This window comes from Phocoena sinus, chromosome 16, assembly GCF_008692025.1.
Source record: "Phocoena sinus isolate mPhoSin1 chromosome 16, mPhoSin1.pri, whole genome shotgun sequence".
Taxonomy (NCBI): domain Eukaryota; kingdom Metazoa; phylum Chordata; class Mammalia; order Artiodactyla; family Phocoenidae; genus Phocoena; species Phocoena sinus.
The window spans coordinates 1,685,037-1,708,171 of record NC_045778.1 but is presented as its reverse complement, the minus strand read 5'-3'; the positions used below and the strand labels follow the sequence as shown (position 1 = coordinate 1,708,171).

General features: G+C 45.8%; 1 protein-coding gene across 5 annotated transcripts in view; it reads right to left on the bottom strand.

The window, feature by feature from the left end:
- Positions 1-23,135, bottom strand: part of RAB4A (RAB4A, member RAS oncogene family) — a 75,157-nt gene that overhangs the window by 13,701 nt on the left and 38,321 nt on the right. Inside the window, exons 4-8 of one of the 5 annotated variants that reach the window (XM_032607430.1) lie at positions 22,067-22,129; positions 20,771-20,925; positions 18,535-18,630; positions 14,499-14,633; positions 1,808-9,884 (exon numbers count right to left, since the gene is read on the bottom strand). In XM_032607430.1, coding sequence (XP_032463321.1) covers positions 14,518-14,633; positions 18,535-18,630; positions 20,771-20,925; positions 22,067-22,129 — 430 coding nt within the window. In that variant the 3' untranslated portion in view covers positions 1,808-9,884; positions 14,499-14,517. Of the gene's footprint in view, positions 1-1,807; positions 9,885-12,924; positions 14,634-18,534; positions 18,631-20,770; positions 20,926-22,066; positions 22,130-23,135 lie in introns of those variants that run through there. The other 4 variants (XM_032607431.1, XM_032607427.1, XM_032607429.1 and 1 more) reach the window with 4 other exon arrangements.

Here is a 23,135-nt window from a genome sequence, read left to right as displayed (position 1 = left end):
TCCAAGCTGTGTGTGGTTAAGCTAGGCTGACGGCAGAGCCAGCTAGGGGCCTGTAGGGGCCTCCTGGGCCTGAACCTGGCTGGAAGGGTGCTTTGAACCTTACCATATTCAAAACACGTAGATTTTTGGATAGTGAGGTGTAAATCCTGAATTTCCACCATAAAAACTAACCTTTCCTAGGAATAAAATTTGAATTTGATTACACCAACAATAGAAGCTTACTGAGTTTTTCAGAAGGACCAGGGCTTGCTTAGGTGAGCCAGGCTGCTGGCTTTTCCATGTGTTCTGATCGGGACATATAGACTCTGTTCCACTTTCCTCCACAGCAGGGCTGATTTCCCAGGGATGCCCGCGGTGTGCCCTTCATAACAGTGCTCCTGTAGCCTGTGACTGCTGTTTATAGATTAAAGGACACCTTCTTCATGACTGCCACAGTATGTATGGCAAAGGTTAAAATTTAATAATACAAAACATAAACCTTAATTTTTTAAAAAACGGCTTCTTCTTACGTACAGCATGGATTGAAGTTTGGGCCTCCTGCACTGTTAGTGGGAGGGTAGATTGGCACAAGTTCTCTGGAGGGCAGTTTGGCTTTACGGCTCTTAAAAAGGAGCACATCTTTGACTTGGCAATTCCACTCCTAAGCGTTTCCCCACGTACCCACGTGGGCCCAGGGAGGTGACCATAGCGCAGCATCCCGGGCAGACGGGGCACATCCGCACGCTGCCCCCATCGGCGCGCCTACGGTGGTGGGGAATGAGGAAAGGGAAGTGCGGGCAGCCCTGAGCATCTGGAAGACCCGGCCAACGCTCTCTGCTCACGCCTGCACAGGTTCAGGAAGCCCGGTGGCCCACGGGCAGGGGACACCACGCCTGCTGCCCGGGATCTTGCTGTGAGTGTCGCTTCAACTTAAACCCAAAACACTGGCCGTGCTGACTGTGACCGGTAGTGTGAACCAGTTAAGAGTGACTGCTTGTGACAGCTAACATCGCCATTAATCCATCTTTTACTGGTTTTATGACCTAGGTGTTGACTAGGGCCCGAGACAGACAGCCTGTTTCACTTGAGGATTTCAAGGGAACTGAAGGTTCTTCTGTCTCTGTGCTGCCTTCTGCTCCTTGAGAGGAATCCTGGGGGTCAGGAGCAAATGCCTGCTTCCTGCCAAGAGCCCCCTCCAACAGCCCGCCTTGCTGGGGGCCCCGGCCTGGCACCACACACCCCTCCCTTGTGGATGGATCCCGAAGCTGCCCGCTGTGCTTTCTACGACGTTTTCCGTGGACTCGACTCATACCCACGCCCAGCCGAGTGCTCTGCTGTGTGGCGTCACCCTGTGAGAATGGCTCTGACAACGGGTGAGACGCCATCTCACCGCGACATCCCCAGAGACAAACACCAGACCCGGCCTAAAGCCGAGGCCGCTACACGGACCCCAAACGTAACTACATTGGCTAAAAGTCTGAAGTCACGGGCTAGTGCTTAAAGCCAACGTTACTGCTGGAAACAAAAAGAGGAAGACAGGAAGGCCAGAGCACAGTAATCGGATAGTTGCAGATCAAGTAAAAAAACGCCGAGTTCCTAAGGACATTTTTCTTCTATTCTTGTTCAAGGACTCAGTCAAATAAACAGAGAAAAGCAGCAGCACAGACGAGGGCCAGCCAGCTCAGGAGTTTATGGGCAGAGAGCACAGGAGTGTTGCCACGGTAACTGCAGACATGAGATGCTGCTGGGCGAGGGGCGGCAGGCAGAGACCACCCTCCTGCGGGTGAAGGGCGGCAGCCTCGGCTCAGGCCCCCAGGCACGCCTCACCTTCACAGAGAAATACCCGACTCACAAGCGACTTCGGCACAGCCTTAGGCACCAAATACAAAACGACTGCGACAAGCATTCGGAAACCAGCTGGCACGCATTTTCAGTCATGCATTTTAATTGATGATCTTTTCAGTGTACTGAACGCAGGGACAAAAAGGCAAGTTATCAAGCTCGCACGTTTCTTTTTCTTTTCTTTTGAAATCAAAGCATGGTTTCACAGTGATGACATCAACTTATTTCCCACCTCCAACCACTTGGCACTAAAGGTATGTTAAACATGGAAAACACTCTTACCAGTTAAAATGAGAACGCTTTATAGTCCTTGAAATTCCAGTAAACACGTGTGTTTGAAATTTCCATGAAGTTTGAAGAAAAAAAGGTGCCACTCAACAGAAATCCCGGTGCCTTGTCCTACTGTGCCTTGCTGTGGAGACCACAGGGCTGTTCCCCGGGGCCTGCCGTCCACTTCCTGGGAGTGGCAGCCCTGGCCTCTGCATCTCGGGCCCCTGTACTCTGAGCCACTGCAAAGGGCTATTTTGAAGGTTAAATCAGATGTTAAATGTGAGAACACTTTTAAGTTGTAAAAAAGTGCTATGCCCCTTCGAGGCTTTACGATAGACATTTCAAATGACAGTATTAAAAATGAGGAATCTGTTAAACAAAAATTCTCCAGTAATTTCTCAATAAACTATGTTTTCTTTTAAAAGAAGAAAAGAAAAGTGGGCATGAAATCCTATACTTTGATCGGAGACACATTGAACAAGCAACGCAGCACTTGGGTACTGGATGTCTCCAAGTGCAGAAGTATATTTCTCACGGCTCAGATAGGGCTGAAGTTTGAAGAATCAGGTAAAAACACGTATAAACAACCTAAATAGAAAACCAAATTTAGAAGCTTCAGGTGAAATCATTTCATCTTAAAATTAGAGGAGGAAATCTATTATTTGCCACTCCTCTCCTACTGCTTCGAAAAGGTACAAGTTTTCATAGCTCTGGCTTCTGCTTCAATGTGAGGACCTGTCAACTGTAACAGAGTGTGTGTAATTCACAGAATTGAGAGATTCGACACATTTCACCCCAGGCATCTATGGCCCATCCTACAAGTCTTGGACAGCTGAGCAGGCCTAGCCCTGAAAGCAGACGTTTATCGACAAATCGTCTGTTCTATTGCTTCTCACAGCCTCAAGTGACCGGTCAGTGCACGCGGACAGCACAGCAGTCTGGACGCCTGCTTGCCCACCGGCTGTACCGTCAGGTACCAAGAGGCCAACTAAGAGTGCACAGACAGAGTTCCCAAGAAATACTGGTCCAAACAACAAAACCTGCAACCTAAACAGCAAAGCTCTTAACCCTAGAATGTAAAACAAGACAACTGGGTAACTAGGCACCGATGTCAACAGTCGCAAACGAAGAGGCTGCTCTGGGTTACGATTTGAGACAGTTTCATTACCATGTGTCTTGGAAAGAGAGTTGTGGACTGAAACTTGGACTCCAAACGCCTCCCAAGGTTTGGGAAGTTCTCAGCCATCATTTCTTTAAACGAGCTTCCCGCTCTCCCTCCCTCTCTCCTCCTCCCAGGGATCTAGTGATGTGCAGACTGTCTCTTAACGGTGTCCTGTGAGTCCTGGAGGCTTTGCATTCCCCCCCCCCCCCCCCGCCCCCGCTTTGCTTCTCTGTTTGAGTAATTTCCAGTGCTATGTCTTCAAGCTCACTGTTTCTTTCTTCCGTTGCTGTTGGAGCTCTGTATTCAATTCTTTTGGTTCTTTTTTATGTTCTCTATCTCTTTGTTGAACTTCTCGTTTTGTTCTCCTGACTCTGTTGTTTTATCTGTGTCCTCTTGCAGCTCTCTGAGCATTCATTTTTGGAACAATTATTTTGAATTCTTTGTTGGCCAACTCATGTGTCCCCATTTCTTTGGGGAGAGTTACCGGAAGTTTGCCGTGTTCCTCTGGTGGTCTCACGATTCCCCGATGCTTTGTGATCCCTGCAGTCTTGCTGTTAATAGGTATCTGTGCACTTGGAGAAGCAGCTATCTCTTCCGGACTTTATGGGCTGACTTTGGTATAAGGAAAGACCTTCACCTGCAGGCGGGGGCCTGCTGGAGTGTCCTGTGATCCCAGGCCTAGTGGTGCAGGGTTCCAAGTGCAGGGTCGGGGGTAGTCTGGGTGGGAGGGATACTGTGCCATTGGCTCAGGCAACTGTTTGGGTCCCGGCAAGCACTGTGCGGGCTCTGCAGTGGCTGCAAGGGCCGGCGGGTCCCTCAGTGGTACCTCCAGGTTCAGCTGCTTGGGCACAGGGCAGGAAGCAGTGATGGCCAGAGTTGGAGGCGTGCACACACCTGGCTGTGGAGACCAGCTGCAGGTGCCTGTGTAGTGGCAGGGGCTGGTCACAGACTCACACGTAGTGGTGGGGAACAGGGCCAGTCGCGAGGGCTTGGGCCAAGCGTGGGCCCACGGCAGCTGCGGGGGCCCTGGCAGGTGGTGTACTCTCCTAGGGCTGCAGAATCTCCCCACAGGTGTGTACACGACAGCGGAGGTTGGTGACAGGGATCAGCTGGGAGGGGCTGGCCACACCGTGCGCCCGGCAACGGGGGTCAGCCGCAGGGGCCTAGGCGGGCATCTTGCGCCTATGTAGCTGCAGAGGCCTGGGCAGGCTGCCAGTGCAGATCCTGGGCGCTGGCGGGGCCGGGGAGAATGGGGAGGGACTCAGGCAGCAGGTGCCCAGGAATGGGAGTACCCACGGGGTGATAACTACTGAGAGCTGGCGGGCTCCTCTGCGGAGCAGGGCACTAGGAACCATGGTTGTTCCAGCTGCACGGCTGACACTTTGCTTTGCTGGTCTCTAGGTGGGGTGAAACTGAACAGGTCCCTTGTGTGGTGCCCCAAAAGGCTGGGGAAGCTAGTCGCTCACACCACCCCCCCTTTCCTGGGGAGGAGAACTCCTTCTAGCTGGGGAGCTCCCTCTTGGTGCTGAGCAGTGCTGGCCTGCGGGATGGGGTCATGCAGACAAAAGGAAGCTGTTCTTCCCTTTCTGTGTGATTATTTTCAGGTTTTTGTTCCACTGAGCAGCTGAAGTTTCTGAAGTGGACTCCCGAGTTCTCCCAGAGCTGTTTTTCTCTGTGGATAGCTAATATGTTGATCTTTGTTGGGAGTCGGGGGATGGAGACCGGGGTCTCCCTACTTCGCCATCTTGGTGATACCATTTGAAAGTGAGCTCTAGGAGTTACGAAACTCCCTCCCAGACAGGAAGGGACTGAGTAGGATCAGATAACCACCTTTTGGGAGATTCTGCAAAACAGGCATCTTGCAGTGGATAGGCTTGATATCCAGGTACTTTAGAAGGACTTGGGGACACAACTGACTCTGATCATTTGTCCTTTCCACAAGCACTGGAGTCCTTTCTATTTGCCAGGCCCTAGGCACACAGAAGGCAGCCCTTTCCTAGGGAAGTCTCAGCCCAGTAGAGAAGACAAATAAAGACAATCTACGGACCAACGTGACCGATACCAAAAGCAAGGTCAGGACAGCGCAGGACTGGAGCGGTGTGTCTGCACGTGTCAGGAGTGGGAGAGGGTTACTGAGGGCTCCCAGCTGCACCCGTCAGGACAAGGGGGCTGCAGCCTGACAGACCTGGACCACCTGCAGGGAGCGTTACGGGTGAGGGCAGTGAAACACAGTCCATGCAAAGGCAGAGAGGCGATGAGAAGGCAAGGGGCATTTGGAGAAACACAAGAGTGTCCTATAAAAGCACCATTTTCCCCAGGAAATAGGCATAGCATGAGGGCATGTGACAGATGTTTATAGCCACAGAAACCAACATGGTGACTTTTCTGGAAAGGAGGATGGTGTGGTGGACTTAGCCCAAATGAATCACATCACAAATTTTCCTAGTCAATGTAAAATGGTTTGACGGCTCCCCACCCAACGTACAGAACTTAGCACTTTACTCTCACACAGAGTTAGTTGACCTTAAATATTTAGTGAACATAATTATTTCTATGGCATTTTGGAATGTGACATACTCAGAAATTTAGTGTTTTTCTGAAAATGCTAGCTTTTCTTTAAAATGAAATTTACACATGACATCAAGAAGTTAGAGAAAGGAGCTGTCAGAGCACAGGCTTATCTGTTTTTCATCCAGTTCCCGCAGGTGAAGGGCAGCGTGCTCTAGGATGAAGGAGCATATGCTGACATTATTGCGAGCTCGACCCGCTTCACACTTGGTAGCGTAACTTCCGGAGATGCATGGGTCAAGTTCAATACGTCCTTCATGTAGACATGCTGAGGTGATTAAATTAGGTGCGCCTCACATTACTACAGCAGCAAGTGTGATACTGAGAAGGTCTAACAACCAGTTCGGCGAGGGGTCCCACCACTCTGAAGCTGCGCTGGCTGTGGGTGGCAGGCTGGCTGCCCCGTGTCCCTGCTGAAGGTACAACTGTCCCCTGGGCTCGGGGACAGAACTTCCAGTACAATTAGCCACATGTTGGGAAATGACCGCCCGTAATGCTGGATTAAAGATGTGCGTCTTCGATACATGCCAGAAAGACAACTTTATATAATTGCAAGAAAAAAAAGCATAGCCATTCTTGGCTTGTAACAGTATCTTTTATGAAGTTCCCAATGGTATGTTGATTATATAAAATTAAAAAAATATATTCTTGTCAGAGATGCATACTGAACTATTTTTGGGTGAAATGACAGATGTCTTGGGTGTTTCCAAATATTACAGCATAAAAAAAGTGGGGCAAAGGTACAGTAGATAAAACAAGATTGGCATAATGCGGACAGTTGTGGAAGCTAGCTGCTACAGTGGTTCTATGTGCTATTTCCTCCACACTTGTTTGTTTAAGTTCAAACACTCCCATAAGTCCGTTGCTGACCTTAGAGGGTGATGGCCGGCAAATGACTCCTCTTTCTGAAGCTGGCACGTTGAGCGTTCTCAGATAAATCCCTCTACAATTCTAAAAGCAACTCCTTAAAGAAGTAAATACAATCAGGAAGCGACCAAGCAACAACTGGGATAAACTCAGATTGTCTGTAGGTGCACAGGTAGACTGATTAGTAAAGAGAAATCACTTTACAGCTAGCACAAAAAGTTATTTTAAACTTTACAGGTGTTTTAAAGTCCCTCTAATTTTCCCCTCCAAAAAAAGCAAAAAAAAAAGACAAATTTGACAGAAAATAAAGAACCATCTACTGTGTCACGGTATGAATTATAAATCATTTAAATTACTAATTTTCGCACTTTCTTCACCCTGAATGATACTGATCTGCTAGGAATCAATGTTCTTAAAGATTTCAAAAACTCTTACATAAGTCACAAGTAATATGTTTTCAAAAAACCGTTATAGTTTCCCAAATTGTGATGTTTTCATTTGCACTTAAATGCCGGACTGTGAAAGAGTAAATTATAATCTCAAGTCCAGATGGAGTGTAGAATCTTTTTCTAGGAAGACTGAGAAAATGCTTTTCTAGATATGTAAATTAAGAGCATCCTGAAAACTTAGTAAGTTGTGGGAAATACATACATAACATTTGTAACTAGATATATTTGGTCTTTATCTCTGGTTCCCGACACAAAGCTCCCAAAACCCTTAGAATTTCCTGAGTTTCAGGGGTCCCTTGTGAGCAGAGTTTATGCTAATGAACTGACTTCAGGTGTGTCCCCTAGAGAGCCTCAGTGTGGGGCTGGTCACCAGAAAGATCGAAGGAACTTTTAGCTCCACCCACTGGCCTCAGGGAAGGGGGATGTTGGAGATTAAGCTCTAGAAAAATTCTTGAACAGCAGGATTTGAGGAGCTTCTGAGCTTCCGGGTTGGTGAACAGGAAGACATCCATGTGCCACGAGGGTGGTGCACCCGAAACTCCACGGGGACAGAAGCTCCTGTGCCCGGTACCCTTCCAGACCTGGCCCTGTGTATCTCCCCGTCTGCTGTTCATTTGTATCCTTTAATGTCCTTTGCAATAAGCCAGTAATCTCGTAAGGAAACCGTTTCTCTCAGTCCTGTGAGCTGCTCTAGAAGTTAATCAAACCCGAGGAGGGGGTCGTGGGAACCTCAGACTTAGTGCTGACTTAACCTTAGCACTTAACCTGTGCTCGTAGGTGAGAAGCACAGGTAACAACCTGGACGGGTGACTGACATCTGCAGTGTGTGTCTGGGGGCGGGTGGTGGTAGTGGTGGTGATGCCGACTCAGCCCTTAACCTATGGAATCTGATGCCATCTCCGGGTAGACAGGGTCAGAACAGAACCCATCTGGTGTGTGAAGAATCAGAGGATTGGTTGGTGGTGTTGGAAAACACTCCACGGACCAAATATCACATCTTCTCCCCTCTTCATTTTTCCTAAAGGCCTTTATTAAGAACCACCATGGTTTGGTTCTCCAGCAACTTTTATTGGTCAAGGGATGTGGAATTATACGCAGTACCTGGGGTTTAATTAACAGGCTCACTTATAAATCAACTTAACATTTATCTTATTTAAAAAAATTTTTTGCTTTTGAATAAACTGATGTGGTCAAACAGACATGCTCCTACCCCATGCAAAAAGCTGTCCCAAAACGAGCAGCTTGCAAACCCACTGTAAATGAGATACTGAATGAAACATTCTTCTAGCGAGGTCCAAGAAGCAGCTCAGTCTGAGAATTTGCTTCATATCCTGACTTTTCAAAATCAAATATTCGAGACATAAAAGAAGCAAAATTAAGGTACGTAAAACAGCTATATCCTGATATTTTTATCCAAGTCACTTCCCAGAGTTTGTAGTGCTGCTGTGCTCTGTTGGTTAAAACAACAAAAGCAGTAGGCAGCTTCCAACCTAAAGGTAATGAAATTTACCAGTTCGCAGCTAAACGTCACAGTGGAAGAACACATGTAAGGTGAAGAATGCTTTTAAACCTTTCAGCTTTAAGTAGTGCTGTATTTTAACTTTAAAGAGAAGTTCTATTATATAGTTTTTGCATAAACATTTTAAAATATTAGAACAAGTCTTTGTAATACAATATATATTAGACTTCAATATAACTCATGAGAATTAAAAACATGTTAACTTGATAACTGTCATAAGGCAAAAGTTGTACAGAAACTTCTTAGTGGTGTCCCTTTAACATTAACTTGATTTAGTGGGTTGCCTTAAAATGAACACAAAACAACAAAAGACTAAAAAAGAGGCAGTGATGCTCTAATACTGAATCCCAGAAAAAGCACAGTAGCAAACGATGTGTTTTCTAACAGGGAGACCAGGTGGTTCAGCAAACTGGGACCAGGTTGAGCAGCCCCTGGTACATGGTTCATCTATTGCACTGACCAGATGCTGAGAGTAGATCGCTTGCCTAGGAAGTTTGGTTAAAGGTACCAGCATCTTTAATACTAATCACAGTGCCTGTAGAGCCGGTGCTCAGCTCTACTTCCTGAACTGGTCTGATGAAGATACTTTAAAATCAACAGGGTGCTGGACAGTGTAAAGTTCATGGAAAAACTCCATTTTTCATTTTGCTTTGGTATGTGAGTAACTACTGATCTAGTATTTCGAGTGTGGCTCACATAACACCTTGTGGACTGTGGTAAATGGAATTAACTAAGCGCTGCATTGGCGATCAATGCCAGAGTCTCTGAATATCAGGTCATAAACATAACCAACTGTGCCATATAACCGACACGATGATCAAAGCACACCTCACAATGAACAGGTTTTAGTTCAGACGATTAAAAAAAAATAAAGTATTAGACTGCATTTGGTGCAACGCTCTATCCATCATACCATACATCAGATACCATGCTGTGGAGACGTACTGGAGTAGCATATATACAGTACACAGCCAGGATTCAAACTGGGGTGAGAGGGCGAATACGGAACAGAACATTTTTACATACATGTGTACATTTAATGGTCTTGTCCACTGAACTGGATTTATTATACGTTTGCTGTGCCACATCTACTAGCTAGCATAACAACCCAAATTATTTTTTTTGCACAAAGATCTACTTCCATTTAAAGTAGAAAAAGATGGTGGCTAAAAAAAAAAAACTTCTTCAAGCGCCAACAATTGTGTCCCAAATACCACTGTATGAACACCTAAAAAATATTAAGAACAATTTAGAAATATGCATGACTAAAAATGTACAAACAAACATCGATTAAAGTCACAAAGGGAACTAGTGAATGAATACCTCCAATTTTTATTTAAACTTACCTAGGCATATTAGATAATGTTGACTACACATAAAAAAGAGGAAGCTTTAGAAAGTTAAAATCTCTACTTGCAAATTTTATAAATGAGCCTTAGCTACAGGCACATTCATTTAGACTTCAATGAACCCAGGAAAAGACTCGTCACTGACATATAGGGAGAAGAACCTCTAACTCAATCACTCCCATCAACTTTCCTTTCTGAGCAAGTGCATTAAGGATTTCCTACAAATTCTTTCAAGCAGAGAATCTAATTTTTTTTTAAATTGGTAAGGCTGGGTTTAATCTAGCATTTTGCTATTTGTTTTATATTTTCCCCATCTGTTCTTTACTTCCTTTTTTCCTCTTTTCCTGCCTTCTTTTGGATTTATTTAATTATGTATTTATTCCATTTTAATTCCCATGTTGGCTTATTAGCCAAAACTCTTCATTGTGTTGTTTCAGTGCTTTAGGATTTTTTTCTTAAGATTTTATTTTTTTAGAGCAGTTTTAGCTTCGAAGCAAAATTGAGGTGGGAGAAGTATGTAGAGTTCCCAAAAACCCCCTGCCTTCACACATACACAGCCTCCCCCGTTATCAACGTCCCCACCAGACGGTACCTTTGTTACAGCTGATGAGCCTACACTGACAATTCATAACCACCCCAAATCCATAGTTAAATTACAGCTCACTCTTGGTGTTCTACGTTCTAGGGGTTTGGACAGATACATGATGACGCGGATCCATCACATGGTATCATACAGAGTCTTTTCACTCTCCCCAAATCCTCTGTGCTCTGCCTATTCATCCCTCCCACCCCCAGCCCCTGATCTTTCCCCTGTCTCCAGAGTTGTGCCTTTTCCAGGATGTCACATAGTTGGAATCATGCAGTATGTAGCCTTTTCAGGTTGGCTTCTTTTTTTTTTTTGGCCGCACCGCATGGCATGTGGGATCTTAGTTCCCCGACCAAGGCTTGAACCTGTGCCCCCTGCATTGGAAGCGCAGAGTCTTAACCACTGCACCTCCGGGGAAATCCCCAGATTGGCTTCTTCCACTTAGTTATATGCCTCGAAGGCTTGACAGCTCATTTCTTTTTAGTGCTGAATAATATTCCATTGTCTGGATAGACCGCAGTTTACCCATTTGCCTTCCGAAGGACATCCTGTTTGCTTGCAAGCTTTGGCAATTATGAATAACGCTGCTATAAACATCCATGTGCAGGTTTTTGTGTGGACATAAGTTTTCAACTCCTTTGGGTTAATAGCAAGGAGTGAGACTCCTGGATCATACAGTAAGAGTATGTTTAGTTTCATTCATCTATCTACCTACCTATGTATCTACCTACCTACCTAATGGTTTTACCCGTGTTATACGACTGACAGTTTAAACATTGATTATAAACGTGTCTTGCTAATTTATTTATTTATTTTTAAGCATTACTCTTTTTTTTTTAATTTAATTTTTATTTTTGGCTGCGCTGGGTCTTTGTTGCAGTATGCGGGCTTCTCATTGCGGTGGTGGCTTCTCTTGTTGCGGAGCACGGGCTCTAGGAGAACGGCCTTCAGTAGTGTAGCATTCGGGCTCAGTAGTTGTGGCACATGGGCTTAGCTGCTCCGCGGCATGTGGGATCTTCCTAGACCAGGGATCGAACCCGTGTCCCCTGCATTGGCAGGTGGATTCTTAAGCACTACACCACCAGGGAAGTCCTAAGGTTAGTTTTATAAGAAAATGCCAAGCTGTCTTCTAAAGTGGCTGCACCATTTTGCATTCCCACCAACAATGAACAAGAATTCCTATTGTTCTACATCCTCACCAGCATTTGGCGCTGTCAGGGTCTTGGACTGTGGCCATTCTAATAGGCTTGTAGTGATGTCTCATTGTTTTACTTTGCTTTCTCCTTGATGGCATATGATATGGAGTATGTTTTTGTATACTTATTGCCATCTGGATATCTTCTTTGGTGAGGTGTCTGTTAAGGTCTTTGGCCCATTTTTAAATTGGGTTGTTTTCTTACTGTTGTGTTTTAAGAGGTCTTTGTGTATTTAGGTTTAACAGTCCTTTATCAGGTATGTGTTTCACAAATATTTTCTCCTGGTCTATAGCTTGTCTACTAATTCTCTTGACATTGTCTTTTGCAGAGCAGAAGTTTTTATTTTTCATGAAGTCCAGCTTACCAATTATTTCTTTCATGGATTGTGTCTTTAGTGCTGTGTCTAAAAAGTCATCACCACACCCTAGGTCATCTACATTTTCTTTTATCTTCTAGGAGTTTTATAGTTTTGCATTTTACATTTGGTCTACGATCCATTTGGAGTTAATTTTTGTGAAGGGTACAAGGTCTGGTATGTAGATTCATTTTTTTGCATGGATGTCCAGTTGTTCTAGCACCATTTGTTGAAAAGACTATTTCTGCTCCATTGTATTGCCTTTGCTCCTTTATCAAACATCAGTATGTGGGTGTATTTCTGGGCTCTCTATTCTGTTCCATTGATCTACTTGTCTATTATTTCACCAATACCATACTGTCTTGACTACTGTGGCTTTATAGTGTTTTGGAGTTGGGTAGTAACAGTCCTTCAACTTTGTTCTTCTCCCTCAATACTGTGTTGGCTATTATGGGTCTTTTGTCTCCTCTCCACATAGACTTCGGAATCAGTTTGGTTTTCCTCATATAGATGTTGTTAGAGTTCTACCTATTTCCTTTTTGGGGGGATGCTAATGTGAGGGGTATTGTGTTTTTCATTTCGAATTGCACTTGTTCATTGCTGGCATAGAGAAAAGTGATGGACTTTTGTATATTAACCTTGTATCTTGCAACTGTGCTACATAATCATTTATATAGTTTGTGGATTTTTTGGATTTTCTACACAGATTATCATCAGCCAACAAAGTTAGTTAATTTCTCTCTTCCCAGTCTGTGTACCTTTTATTTCCTTTTCTTATTGCATTAGCTAGGACCTCCAGTATGATGGTGAGAGGGGACCTCCTTGCCTTGATATTAATAGGAAAGCTTCAACTTTCTCACCATTAAGCAGGATGTTAGCAGTAGGTTTTGGGTAGATTTTCTTTATTAAGTTGAGGAGATTCCCCTCTATTCCTACTTTACTGAGAGCTTTCATTGTGAATGGATATTGGACTTTGTCAAATGATTTCTCTGCATCTCTTGATGAAATCATGTGATTTTTGTTCCCTGTTGATGTGACGGTTACATTAATTGATTTTGGAATGTTGAACCAGCCCTGCACACCTGGGATAAATCCCACTTGGAAGGATGTAATTCTTTGTATACATTGTTGGATTCAATCTAACATTTTGTTGAGAATTTTTGCATCTGTGTTCACAGGAGATACTAGTGTGTAGTTTTCTTTTCTTGTAGTGTCTTTGTCTGGTTTTGGAATTAGGGTAATGCCGGCCTCTTAGAATGAGTTAGGAAGTGTTCTGTCTGCTTTTGTTCTGTGAAAGAGACTGAAGAGAACTGGTACAGTTTCTTCCTTAAATGTTTGGTGGAATTCACCCGTGAACCCGTGTGGGCCTGGTGCTTTCTGTTTTGGAAGATTATTCATTATTGGTTCAATTTCTTTAATAGATACAGGCCTATTCAGATTGTGTATTTGTTCTTGTATAAGTTTTGGCAAATTGTGTCTTTGATAGAATTGGTTTATTTCATGCAGGTCAGCAAATTTGTGGGCACAGAGTTGTTCATAGCATTCCCTTATTATCCTTTTAACGTCCATAGAATCTGCAGTGATGCCCCCTCTTTCATTTCTGATATTAGTAATTATATATATATATATAATTTCCCTTAGCCCGGCTAGAGTCACTGATTTTACTGGGCTTTTTCAAGGAGCCGGCTTTGGCTTCGTTGATTTTTCTCTATTGATCTCCTGCTCTCATTTTATTATTCCTTTTCTTCTGCCTACTCTGGCTTTAATTTGCTCTTCTCTTTCTCGTTTTCTATGGTGGACACTTATATGATGGTACTTAGACCTTTCTTCTTTTCTAGTACATGCACTCAATGCTGTAAGTTTCACTCTAAGTACTGTTTGTGTTGAATCTTCCCAAATTTTGATAAGTTGTGTTTTTTCATTTAGTTCAAAATATTCTTACATTTCCCTTGAGATTGCTTCTTTCACTCATGTGTTATTTAGAAGTATGTTGTTTAATCCCCACGCATTTTGGATTTTCCAGTTAGCTTTCTGTTACTGATTTCTAGTTTAATTCCACTGTGGTCTGAGAGCAGACACTGGATGATTTCTATTCTTTTAAATGTGTTCAGGTGTGTTTTATGGCCCAGGATGTGGTCTGTTTTGGTGAGTGTTCCGTGTGAGCTTGAGAAGAATGTGTGAGCAGAGATTCTCACTGCTGAGAATCTCTAACTTTTAATTATGCAATCACCTCTCCTTTTCATAACGCGGCTGCAAAAAGCAGTGACAGCCTCCACCTCTAAGCCTGTGCGGGGCTATGGGTGGCGAACAGAGGGTGAGGCCGAAGGCGGCAGGGCGCCGCGACGCAGGCACCTACCTGTGCTCCCTGCGCTGCTTCAGCAGCCGCACTCCTGTGCGCTCGGGGCCTGTGCGCGGCGTGGAGACCGCAGCTGTCTCAAGGCAGCATCTCCATACTGAATACCTGAGCCCATTCTTTCTGGGTCCAGCTCACCTGAGGACCAAGCAAGTCTTTAGAAAATGTTTTCATGTTTCTGTGATCCCCACAATATATTAAGTGAAAAAAGCAAAGTGTAGAACACTGTGTATATACAACACAATTTTGAATACAGAGGAAAAAATACACACGTTTGCTTGTATGGGCATAAAAACCTCTTTGGACGGATACATAAAGAACTGGTAATAATGGCTGACTTCAAAAAAGAGCTCTAGATAGCCAGGGGACAGGAGACGGGGTAACAGAGGGTGGCTCACTCTATCCTCTCCTGCACTTTCTGGATTTGGAATTATGTGAATATATTATGTATACAAAGATTTAATTTAAAATTAAACCACAAATTAAAAAAGATACCATTTTTCACTTATGAGACTGGTAAAAACCCACGTATGATAATACACCCTGTGGGTGTGGCTTTAGTGAAATAAACACCTTCATTCGCTACTAGTAGGATGATAAACTGCTACAACCCCGATGGAGGAATTCGACAGCTTCTACCTAACTTCCAAATGCTTGTGTTCTTTAACGCAGCAAACCCACTTCTGGGAACTTATCCTATACGTACACTCACACACATGTGAAATGATATACAAAAGGTTATTTACTGCAACATTTTTTGTTACAGCAAAATACTGGCAACAACTCAAATGTCCAAAGTAGACTGGTTAAATAAATTATGGCAATACACAAAACTGAACACTACATACACACACACATGTACATTAGCATATATATATGTATATGGAAGTCTCTAAATACTGATGTGTCATCACTGGTAGGTAGAGTAAGTGCAGAGTTCATAGTGTGCTAACTTTTGTATAAAAAGGAGGGGAGAAAATAATGGTTTTTGAACCACATGAATGTACTGCCTCTTTAGAAAACTAAAATTAAAAAGTACTGCCGAAATGGATAAACAACAAGGTCCTACTGTAGAGCACAGGGAACTATGTTCAATATCCTGTGACAGGGGCTTCCCTGGTTGCGCAGTGGTTGAGAGTCCGCCTGCCGATGCAGGGGACACGGGTTCGTGCCCCGGTCCGGGAAGATCCCACATGCCGCGGAGCGGCTGGGCCCGTGAGCCATGGCTGCTGAGCCTGCGCGTCCGGAGCCTGTGCTCCGCAACGGGAGAGGCCACAACACTGAGAGGCCCGTGTACCGCAAAAAAAAAAAAACAAAACAATATCCTGTGACAAATCATAATGGAAAAGAATAGGAAAAAGAATATATATGTATAACTAACTGAATCACTTTGCCGTACAACAGAAATGAACACAACATTGTAAATCAACTATACGTCAATAAAATCTAAAAAAAAAAAAAAGTACTGCTGAAGAGTTCTAACGTGTCCTTATAGTTTTTTATCTGATGTAACTATGATTTGGATGACCTCAGAAGAAAAAGATCCTGAAAGCTTTATATGAATGAGCTCACACACGCTGTGTTCAAGGGTGGACACCAAAGGGGGAGGTAAGCTAAAGAAAAGCCCGTGTTGAGCTTGCTAACACTCAACATCACACCGATTTTCATGACAACTACTGAGGCTCTAGTCTTTAAAAATAACAGTTCTGTACCAGCTTGAGGAAATTTTTGCTGTTTTCAGGTCAAAAGACCACAGGAGGATGAAGCGGCCCTGTTCCTGCTGAGCCCAGCCCGCCGTCTGGGACCCTGGCGCTCTCCCACTACCTCGCCGGCCCCTACCTTCTCCGTCCGCTCCCCTCCCGCCTTCTCTCCTTTCCGTCCCTCTCTCTCCTCTCGCGTCATTTACTGAAACCTCTCGTTGAATTAACCGTCCTCCGGGGAGGGGCCAGGCTCCGCTCCCTCACCCCCTCTTGATGCTCCGCCGCCCCCTGTCTTCTCCTTGTCATTCTGCTGGTAAAGATGACTGGTGACTTCCTACTGCCCGCCCCACCGGACACTTTTCAGCTCACGTCTTGGCTCATGAGACTTTCCTCTGATGCATTTGATAACGAACAACCCTTTGGCTGAAGCTCGGCTAAAGTGATACCCACGTTCCCGGGTCTCTTCATATACCTCTGACTTCCCCCTCCTCTCTCTCATCCTCCGATCTCCAGGGCTTCGCTCTGGGCCACTGCCCTCCCCACTCTCTACTGTTCGCTGCGTGGTCTCGCTCCTTCCAGAGTTGCCACTACTCCTACAGGCTGATGGCTCCCAAGCAGACACCGCCAGCCAGGAATTCTCCCCACAGCCTCCTGCATGCCTCCTCGCGTTTGTCCCAGCGACGCTGCCCAGGGAACACTCCAAAACAGAAGCATCTTGATTCCCTTGAACCGGCTTGCCCTCTGGCTCTGCCATGACCCTCTGGGTCCCCGAGTTACCCAGGTGTGACACCTAGTTGCCCTCGGCCCCTCCTCCCTTCCTGACCCCACCTCTCAGGCCCCTCCCCAGAGGCAACGGCCCCGCCCCGCTAGTTAGCATCTGAGTCACGACGCCACTGCCAAAACGTTTCTTGGATTCATCTATGCCTCTTCGTCTCCGCTTCCACATCCTCGATAAAGCTTTAATCAGGCATCTTTTTTCGGATTACTCAAACATGCCTTTGTTGCTATCCTGGCCATCGGCCCTGGGCTCCCTCCAGTATGTCCCTGATGTGACCACCCACACACACGATCTGCCTCCAGCCACAATCTGACCACGTCATTCACGGCCCCCGCCCCTGAATGGCCACTCACCCCTACCGCAGTGCTCAGTCGTGGACGAACATCAGAATTAATCACACGAGAGAGCGTTTTAAAATCTGATGCTGAAGGCCTAATTCAGCATCTCTAGGGGCGGGTCTTGGAATTCAAACTTTTATGCATCCCAGGAGGCTCTAGCATACAGGCAGGGCGGAGACTCGGTCACGCTTTACAGGGTAAAGTTCTAGGTCCCGGATCACGATCCCTCGCCTGGCTGCTGCCTCTCCTCAGCCTTCTCTCCTGCCATTCCCCGCTGTGGTCCTTCTGTTCTAGAAACTTCAACTTCTCCCCCAGTGTCCACTAGCGCTGTCCCTGCTGGCCTCCCCTCCCCACACTTGACAGCCTGAGCTTGGTCACCACCTCCTCCTGGAAGCCCTTCCTGATATCACCTCCTAAGCAGGTAGGTTCTCCTTCTTCGTGTGCCCCAAGATCCTGTGCGCTTCTCAGTTACTGTATCGACCACACCGTATTGTAAGTATCTTTTGACTGCTTCCCATGAAAGACAGTTTCTTGAGGGCAAGGGTTGTGATTAATTTATTTCTGTATCCCAGCACCTGACAAACAACAGGCATTCAGATATTTTAATGAATCAATTAAAAACTGAATGTCCACATATAATTGCGGTGATACTTAAATAAAAAGTAACTCTAATAAATGACAACTACATATTATTTTGTCAGCTGCCTAAATTAGGGGTATTGTAAATTTATTTTTACTGAAGCAACAAACAGAACAATGATGAGACAGGTTACTACTGAGGCACGCTCAGTGAGCTTCGGGAGTAAATTCTCCCCAATGCCTGATCTAAACCTGCGGCACCCCGAGAGGTGCCCATAGATCACGCCAATCCACCACACACGACTGCTGGCCCAGCACAGTCCGAGGTGCCGACAGAGCACGGACAAAGGTCCGTTCTTCCTGAAGTGATGGCTCCAACAAAGGCTGTGGTTCTAAAAGCAAACATGCCCTGACACCCTGACTCTGCCCCTTCCGTCACTGGGGCCAAGGAGGCCGCCGTGAAGGAGGCGTGGGCTCCCACCTCAGCCGCGGACAAGACCTTGAAGCCCGTGAGTGGTGACTGCAGGTCGGCAGGGGGAGAGGCCACTCTGACCAAAGCACTCCTGGAAGTACTGAAAAGTGACACTACTGAGCTAGAGAGGAAACGACGCTAAAGGAAAGTTTATTAACGGAAAGCCTTTTACCTGATTCAATTTTGTTAAGTATTTTTCTCGCACACTGTACAAAGGCCTCTTCCACGTTCTCCCCGGTTAGTGCACTCGTTTCCAGAAACATCAGCTCTGAAATCGACATCAAACGAAACAAGAAGCCATATTAAGAAGACAATCACAATTATTCGATTCATAACTGCCAGCTTAGTACACGCTTAGAATAATAGACAAAATAAATTTAGTACTTAAAACCAGGTATTTCTGCAAATATGAAATCAATGTCAAAATATTTTTTTAAATATTAGAAGAAATCTAACTTTTTCCGAAAAGTAACTAGTATTTTGTGCTAGCACTTAAATGTGTTGAAGAAACTAAGCAAGCAGGACGCTGGTAAGGAAGCAGGCTGGCTGAAGGCACCCGGCTGTTGATATAAGACAAAGTAGCAATTGCCTTTCCAATAGTCTCCACGTCACCACAGATACAACCTACAAGTGCTGACATCTGGTGTGCCGCCCTGACAGTGAGGGGACCTTACACGAATGAGCCCTCTTCTTATGCACCAGCTGGTGACTCACGCAGCAGAAGGCTGCTCTCTTGCTTTTGTGAGCAAACCACAACCTCTCCAGATCCTTCTCTCCTTCCTTGTAAAAATGAGTTTCATTTAAATGACAGATAAATTCCTTTCGACCTTTAACATTCTAAGCGTGCATGTTTCTAAACAGCTTCTTTACAAACTCATGAAGGCTTCTGTTTATTTTCCTAGCAGAAACCCTGCTCGTTTGTGAGAGTGTAAGTGGGTGGTCCTGGAGTCCAACTGAAAGGTGATAGTAGGATATTTTAGTTGTTGATTGCTTCCAAAAATTAAAGTTATTTTAAAATGTCTGAATTCTTTTTTTTTAAACCTAAGCTATGTTTTTCTAAGTATCTTTTTTCTTTTTTTGTGAGATAAGTGTTTTTTTTTTGTTTTTTTTTTACATCTTTATTGGAGTATATTGCTTTACAATGGTGTGTTAGTTTCTGCTTTATAACAAAGTGAATCAGTTATACATATACATATGTTCCCATATCCCCTCCCTCTTGCGTCTCCCTCCCTCCCACCCTCCCTATCCCACCCCTCTAGGTCACAAAGCACTGAGCTGATCTCCCTGTGCTATGCGGCTGCTTCCCACTAGCGATCTATTTTACGTTTGGTAGTGTATATATGTCCATGCCACTCTCTCACTTTGTCCCAGCTTACCCTTCCCCCTCTCCATATCCTCAAGTCCATTCTCTAGTAGGTCTGCATCTTTATTCCCGTCTTACCCCTAGGTTCTTCCTGACATTTTTTTCCTTAAATTCCATATATATATGTTAGCATACGGTATTTGTCTTTCTCTTTCTGACTTACTTCACTCTGTATGACAGACTCTAGGTCCATCCACCTCATTACAAATAGCTCAATTTCGTTTCTTTTTATGGCTGAGTAATATTCCATTGTATATATGTGCCACATCTTCTTTATCCATTCATCCGATGATGGACACTTAGGTTGTTTCCATCTCCTGGCTATTGTAAATAGAGCTGCAATGAACATTTTGGTACATGACTCTTTTTGAATTATGGTTTTCTCAGGGTATATGCCCAGTAGTGAATTCTTCTCATTCAGCTGTCTATAAGCAACCATTAATTTTACGTGTCATCCTTATGTATTCTATACGGAAATTCAGAGAAGTTTAAAAGGCATCTTTAGCCAAATGACTTAAATTTAATGTAAGTAAAATACAGCCAATTAGTCCAGTATGTCTTCTACTGCTTCCCTTTCTATTTACGTCTAATATTTCACTAACTTAGCTTCAAATTACATTTTATAAAAGATGACATCATCTGATTAGGGCCTTTAAAGATTGTTATAAATTTCACTTTAAACCAAGACCTGTGATATCAAAGATCCTAGACTGAAAAGTCACCACAGAATGCTAAGAGATTAGCTTTTATCATCATAGTAACCTCTTTTTTTTTTTTTTTTTTTTGCCACACCACGCGGCATGCGGGATCTTAGTTCCCTGACCGGGGATGGAACCTGCGCTCCCTACAGTGGAAGCACAGAGTCTGAACCGCTGGACCACCAGGGAAGTCCCTCATCATAGTAACCTTCGTGGGCAGAATGCAATAGGGTGAGACTATGTTAAGTGAGTCTAGTGTACAGTAAAAACAATAGGAAGTCCCACACTTCCTAACTACAGCTGCATCTTAAACCTCCAGCAGGTGTGACAGGTGCAAGGCCACTTGCCATTTTCCTGAGCGAATCGGGAGGCTTCTAGGAACGTGACTTCCCGATCGGGGTCCAGGTCCTTCTTGTTCCCACAGAGGATGATGACGATGCTCTGGCTGGCGAGCATTCGGGCATCTGTTAACCAATTAGTAAGCGCATTGTAGGTTTCTCGGCTGCGTAATATAAGATTGTGAAAACAGCACATGTATTTTATAAAGCTAGCAACTCTTTCCAGTCACTCACGCCACTCCCAGCGCTTCTACACACGCAGGGCAATGCCCACAGCCTTTCAGGTGACTCAGACGATCTGGAAGCCCCTGGCGTACACCACACCCACAGGGTGCATTTCATCTTGTTTCCATGAACATGAGGCAACAAGCCAGAAGCTTGCTGTCTGTTGTCTGCCCAAGCAGGGTCAGTATTTACTGGGCTCTCGGTTCACGCAACATGCGAGCAGGACCTAAGGCTAACTGCTGCCACTCAACGGATCCGTGTGACGCGCTGGTACTTCGCTTCACACGAATTTAACACGCTGATTCTCTGTAAGGACTCTGTGACACAGACTCTTATTATCTCCTGTTTCCACAAGAAACCTGAGGCCCAGAGAGACTAAGTTGCCCAAAGTCACACAAGCAGCCAGTGGCAGAGCCAGGACTGGATCAGGTGCATCTACCTTCAGGACTGTTTTCAGCCCTCATCTATCTAAGGATAAAACTCTCGTATATTCTAAGGACTGACCGAGGAGGAACTGAACTTTACATTTAATTGTGATACCTGGGTGATAGCTACACGCAGGACAGTGCACTCAGATCCTCACGATGGGCCAAGAGCTCTATGTGAACCAAATCAACCGCCCAGCAACCTCACGAGTATTACGTGGTCATTACTCCATGGAACAGACAAGGAAACTAAAGTCCAGACAGCGGAGCACCTCGCCGGAGGACTCACACCGCTGGTGACAGCAAGTGGGCTTTGAACCCAGGCCGTCCCAGCCTAGAACCTGTGCTTGATGGAGGTCCGTTACTTCTAATAATTTACCACACACAAAGCTTCACTTTGCAAACCTTAAGGAAAGTATCAAAACATCATGTTAAAAGAAACATAATGACACTGGGGGTGCTTATCTATCTGAAGCTTGGGAACATGCTGCTTTACATGGTAAAGTGGTGGAAGGGGCTGCTTCGAAAACGCCCAAGACCCCCAGGAAAAGGGCTGAGGGGCTTCCCGCCCCACAGCCCTGCCACCGACGTGCCCAGCACACCCGCGGGGAGACTCGGACCTCGGGGAGCACAGGCCGGCGAGCGGTGTCATTACCTGGTGATGTCATAGACGAGCAGCGCCCCTGCCGCACCCCTGTAGTAGCTTCTCGTCACAGACCTGGAAGAGTTACAGGCTTTCACTTTCCACCACGCAGAGCCCGTACCCCTGAGCACCATCTTCCCACACAAAACACCCATTTTTGCCTTGGAAACCACAACATAGGGACGGAGGTGGCTTTAAAGAGAAATGATTCAGTTATCTGAACATGGGCATGAAGGGCTGTCCTGCCTGAAATCGTGTCACAGGAGTGACAGGGAGGTGGGGACGTGAGGCTGGGATGAGTGTCATCCTCCCTGGAGGGCGTGAGGCTGACCCGCACAACTGAGGGTGCCTTTGAGAACGTCGGAGGAGGGGCAGAAAGGGGGCATCACAGAGTCCCAGGGCACGAAGCCCTTGGCAGCCCCTCTGCTTGCCCGGGGTCCGTGCCTTCCTGCGGACGAGGGGCCGTGCGTGGCTGTGCCCCTGACGCCCGGCCGCGTGGCCTCACCTGTCTTCAGCAAGCCCCCACCCGAGCGCATCTCGCCTGTTCCCACAAGCTCCAGGATTTCTCCTGCAGTAACACACCTTCTACCCTGTATCTCGACGCTCTCCCTGCGTGTGAAGACTTCCCCACTCGCAGAATACAGTGGGCTCCGGCACCTCCCATCTTGGACGAGAGCCAGGCAGGCGGCGCTGCCGTCCCATCGTGGGCCCCTCGCGCACCCACACGTCTCAGGAGCTGCTTCGCCAGCACCCCCTCCTCCTGCCCCGTGGACACAGCAGCTCCACCGACCCCGTGGCACCTGCCCTCCCCCGCTGCCTGGACCCTCCCCCCGCCCCCAGGCCGCAGCCCCACTCCCTCCCGGTCTCCTCTCACACCAGCTACTCTGGACCATTCCTCTGAATCTGCCCCGCTGGTCCTGGAGCTCCTTCCCCCAGGCTGGGTCCTGGGCTCTCCCTTTTTTTAACATCTTTATTGGAGTATAATTGCTTTACAATGGTGTGTTAGTTTCTGCTGTACAACAAAGTGAATCAGCCATATGCATACACGTATCCCCATATCCCCTCCCTCTTGAGCCTCCCT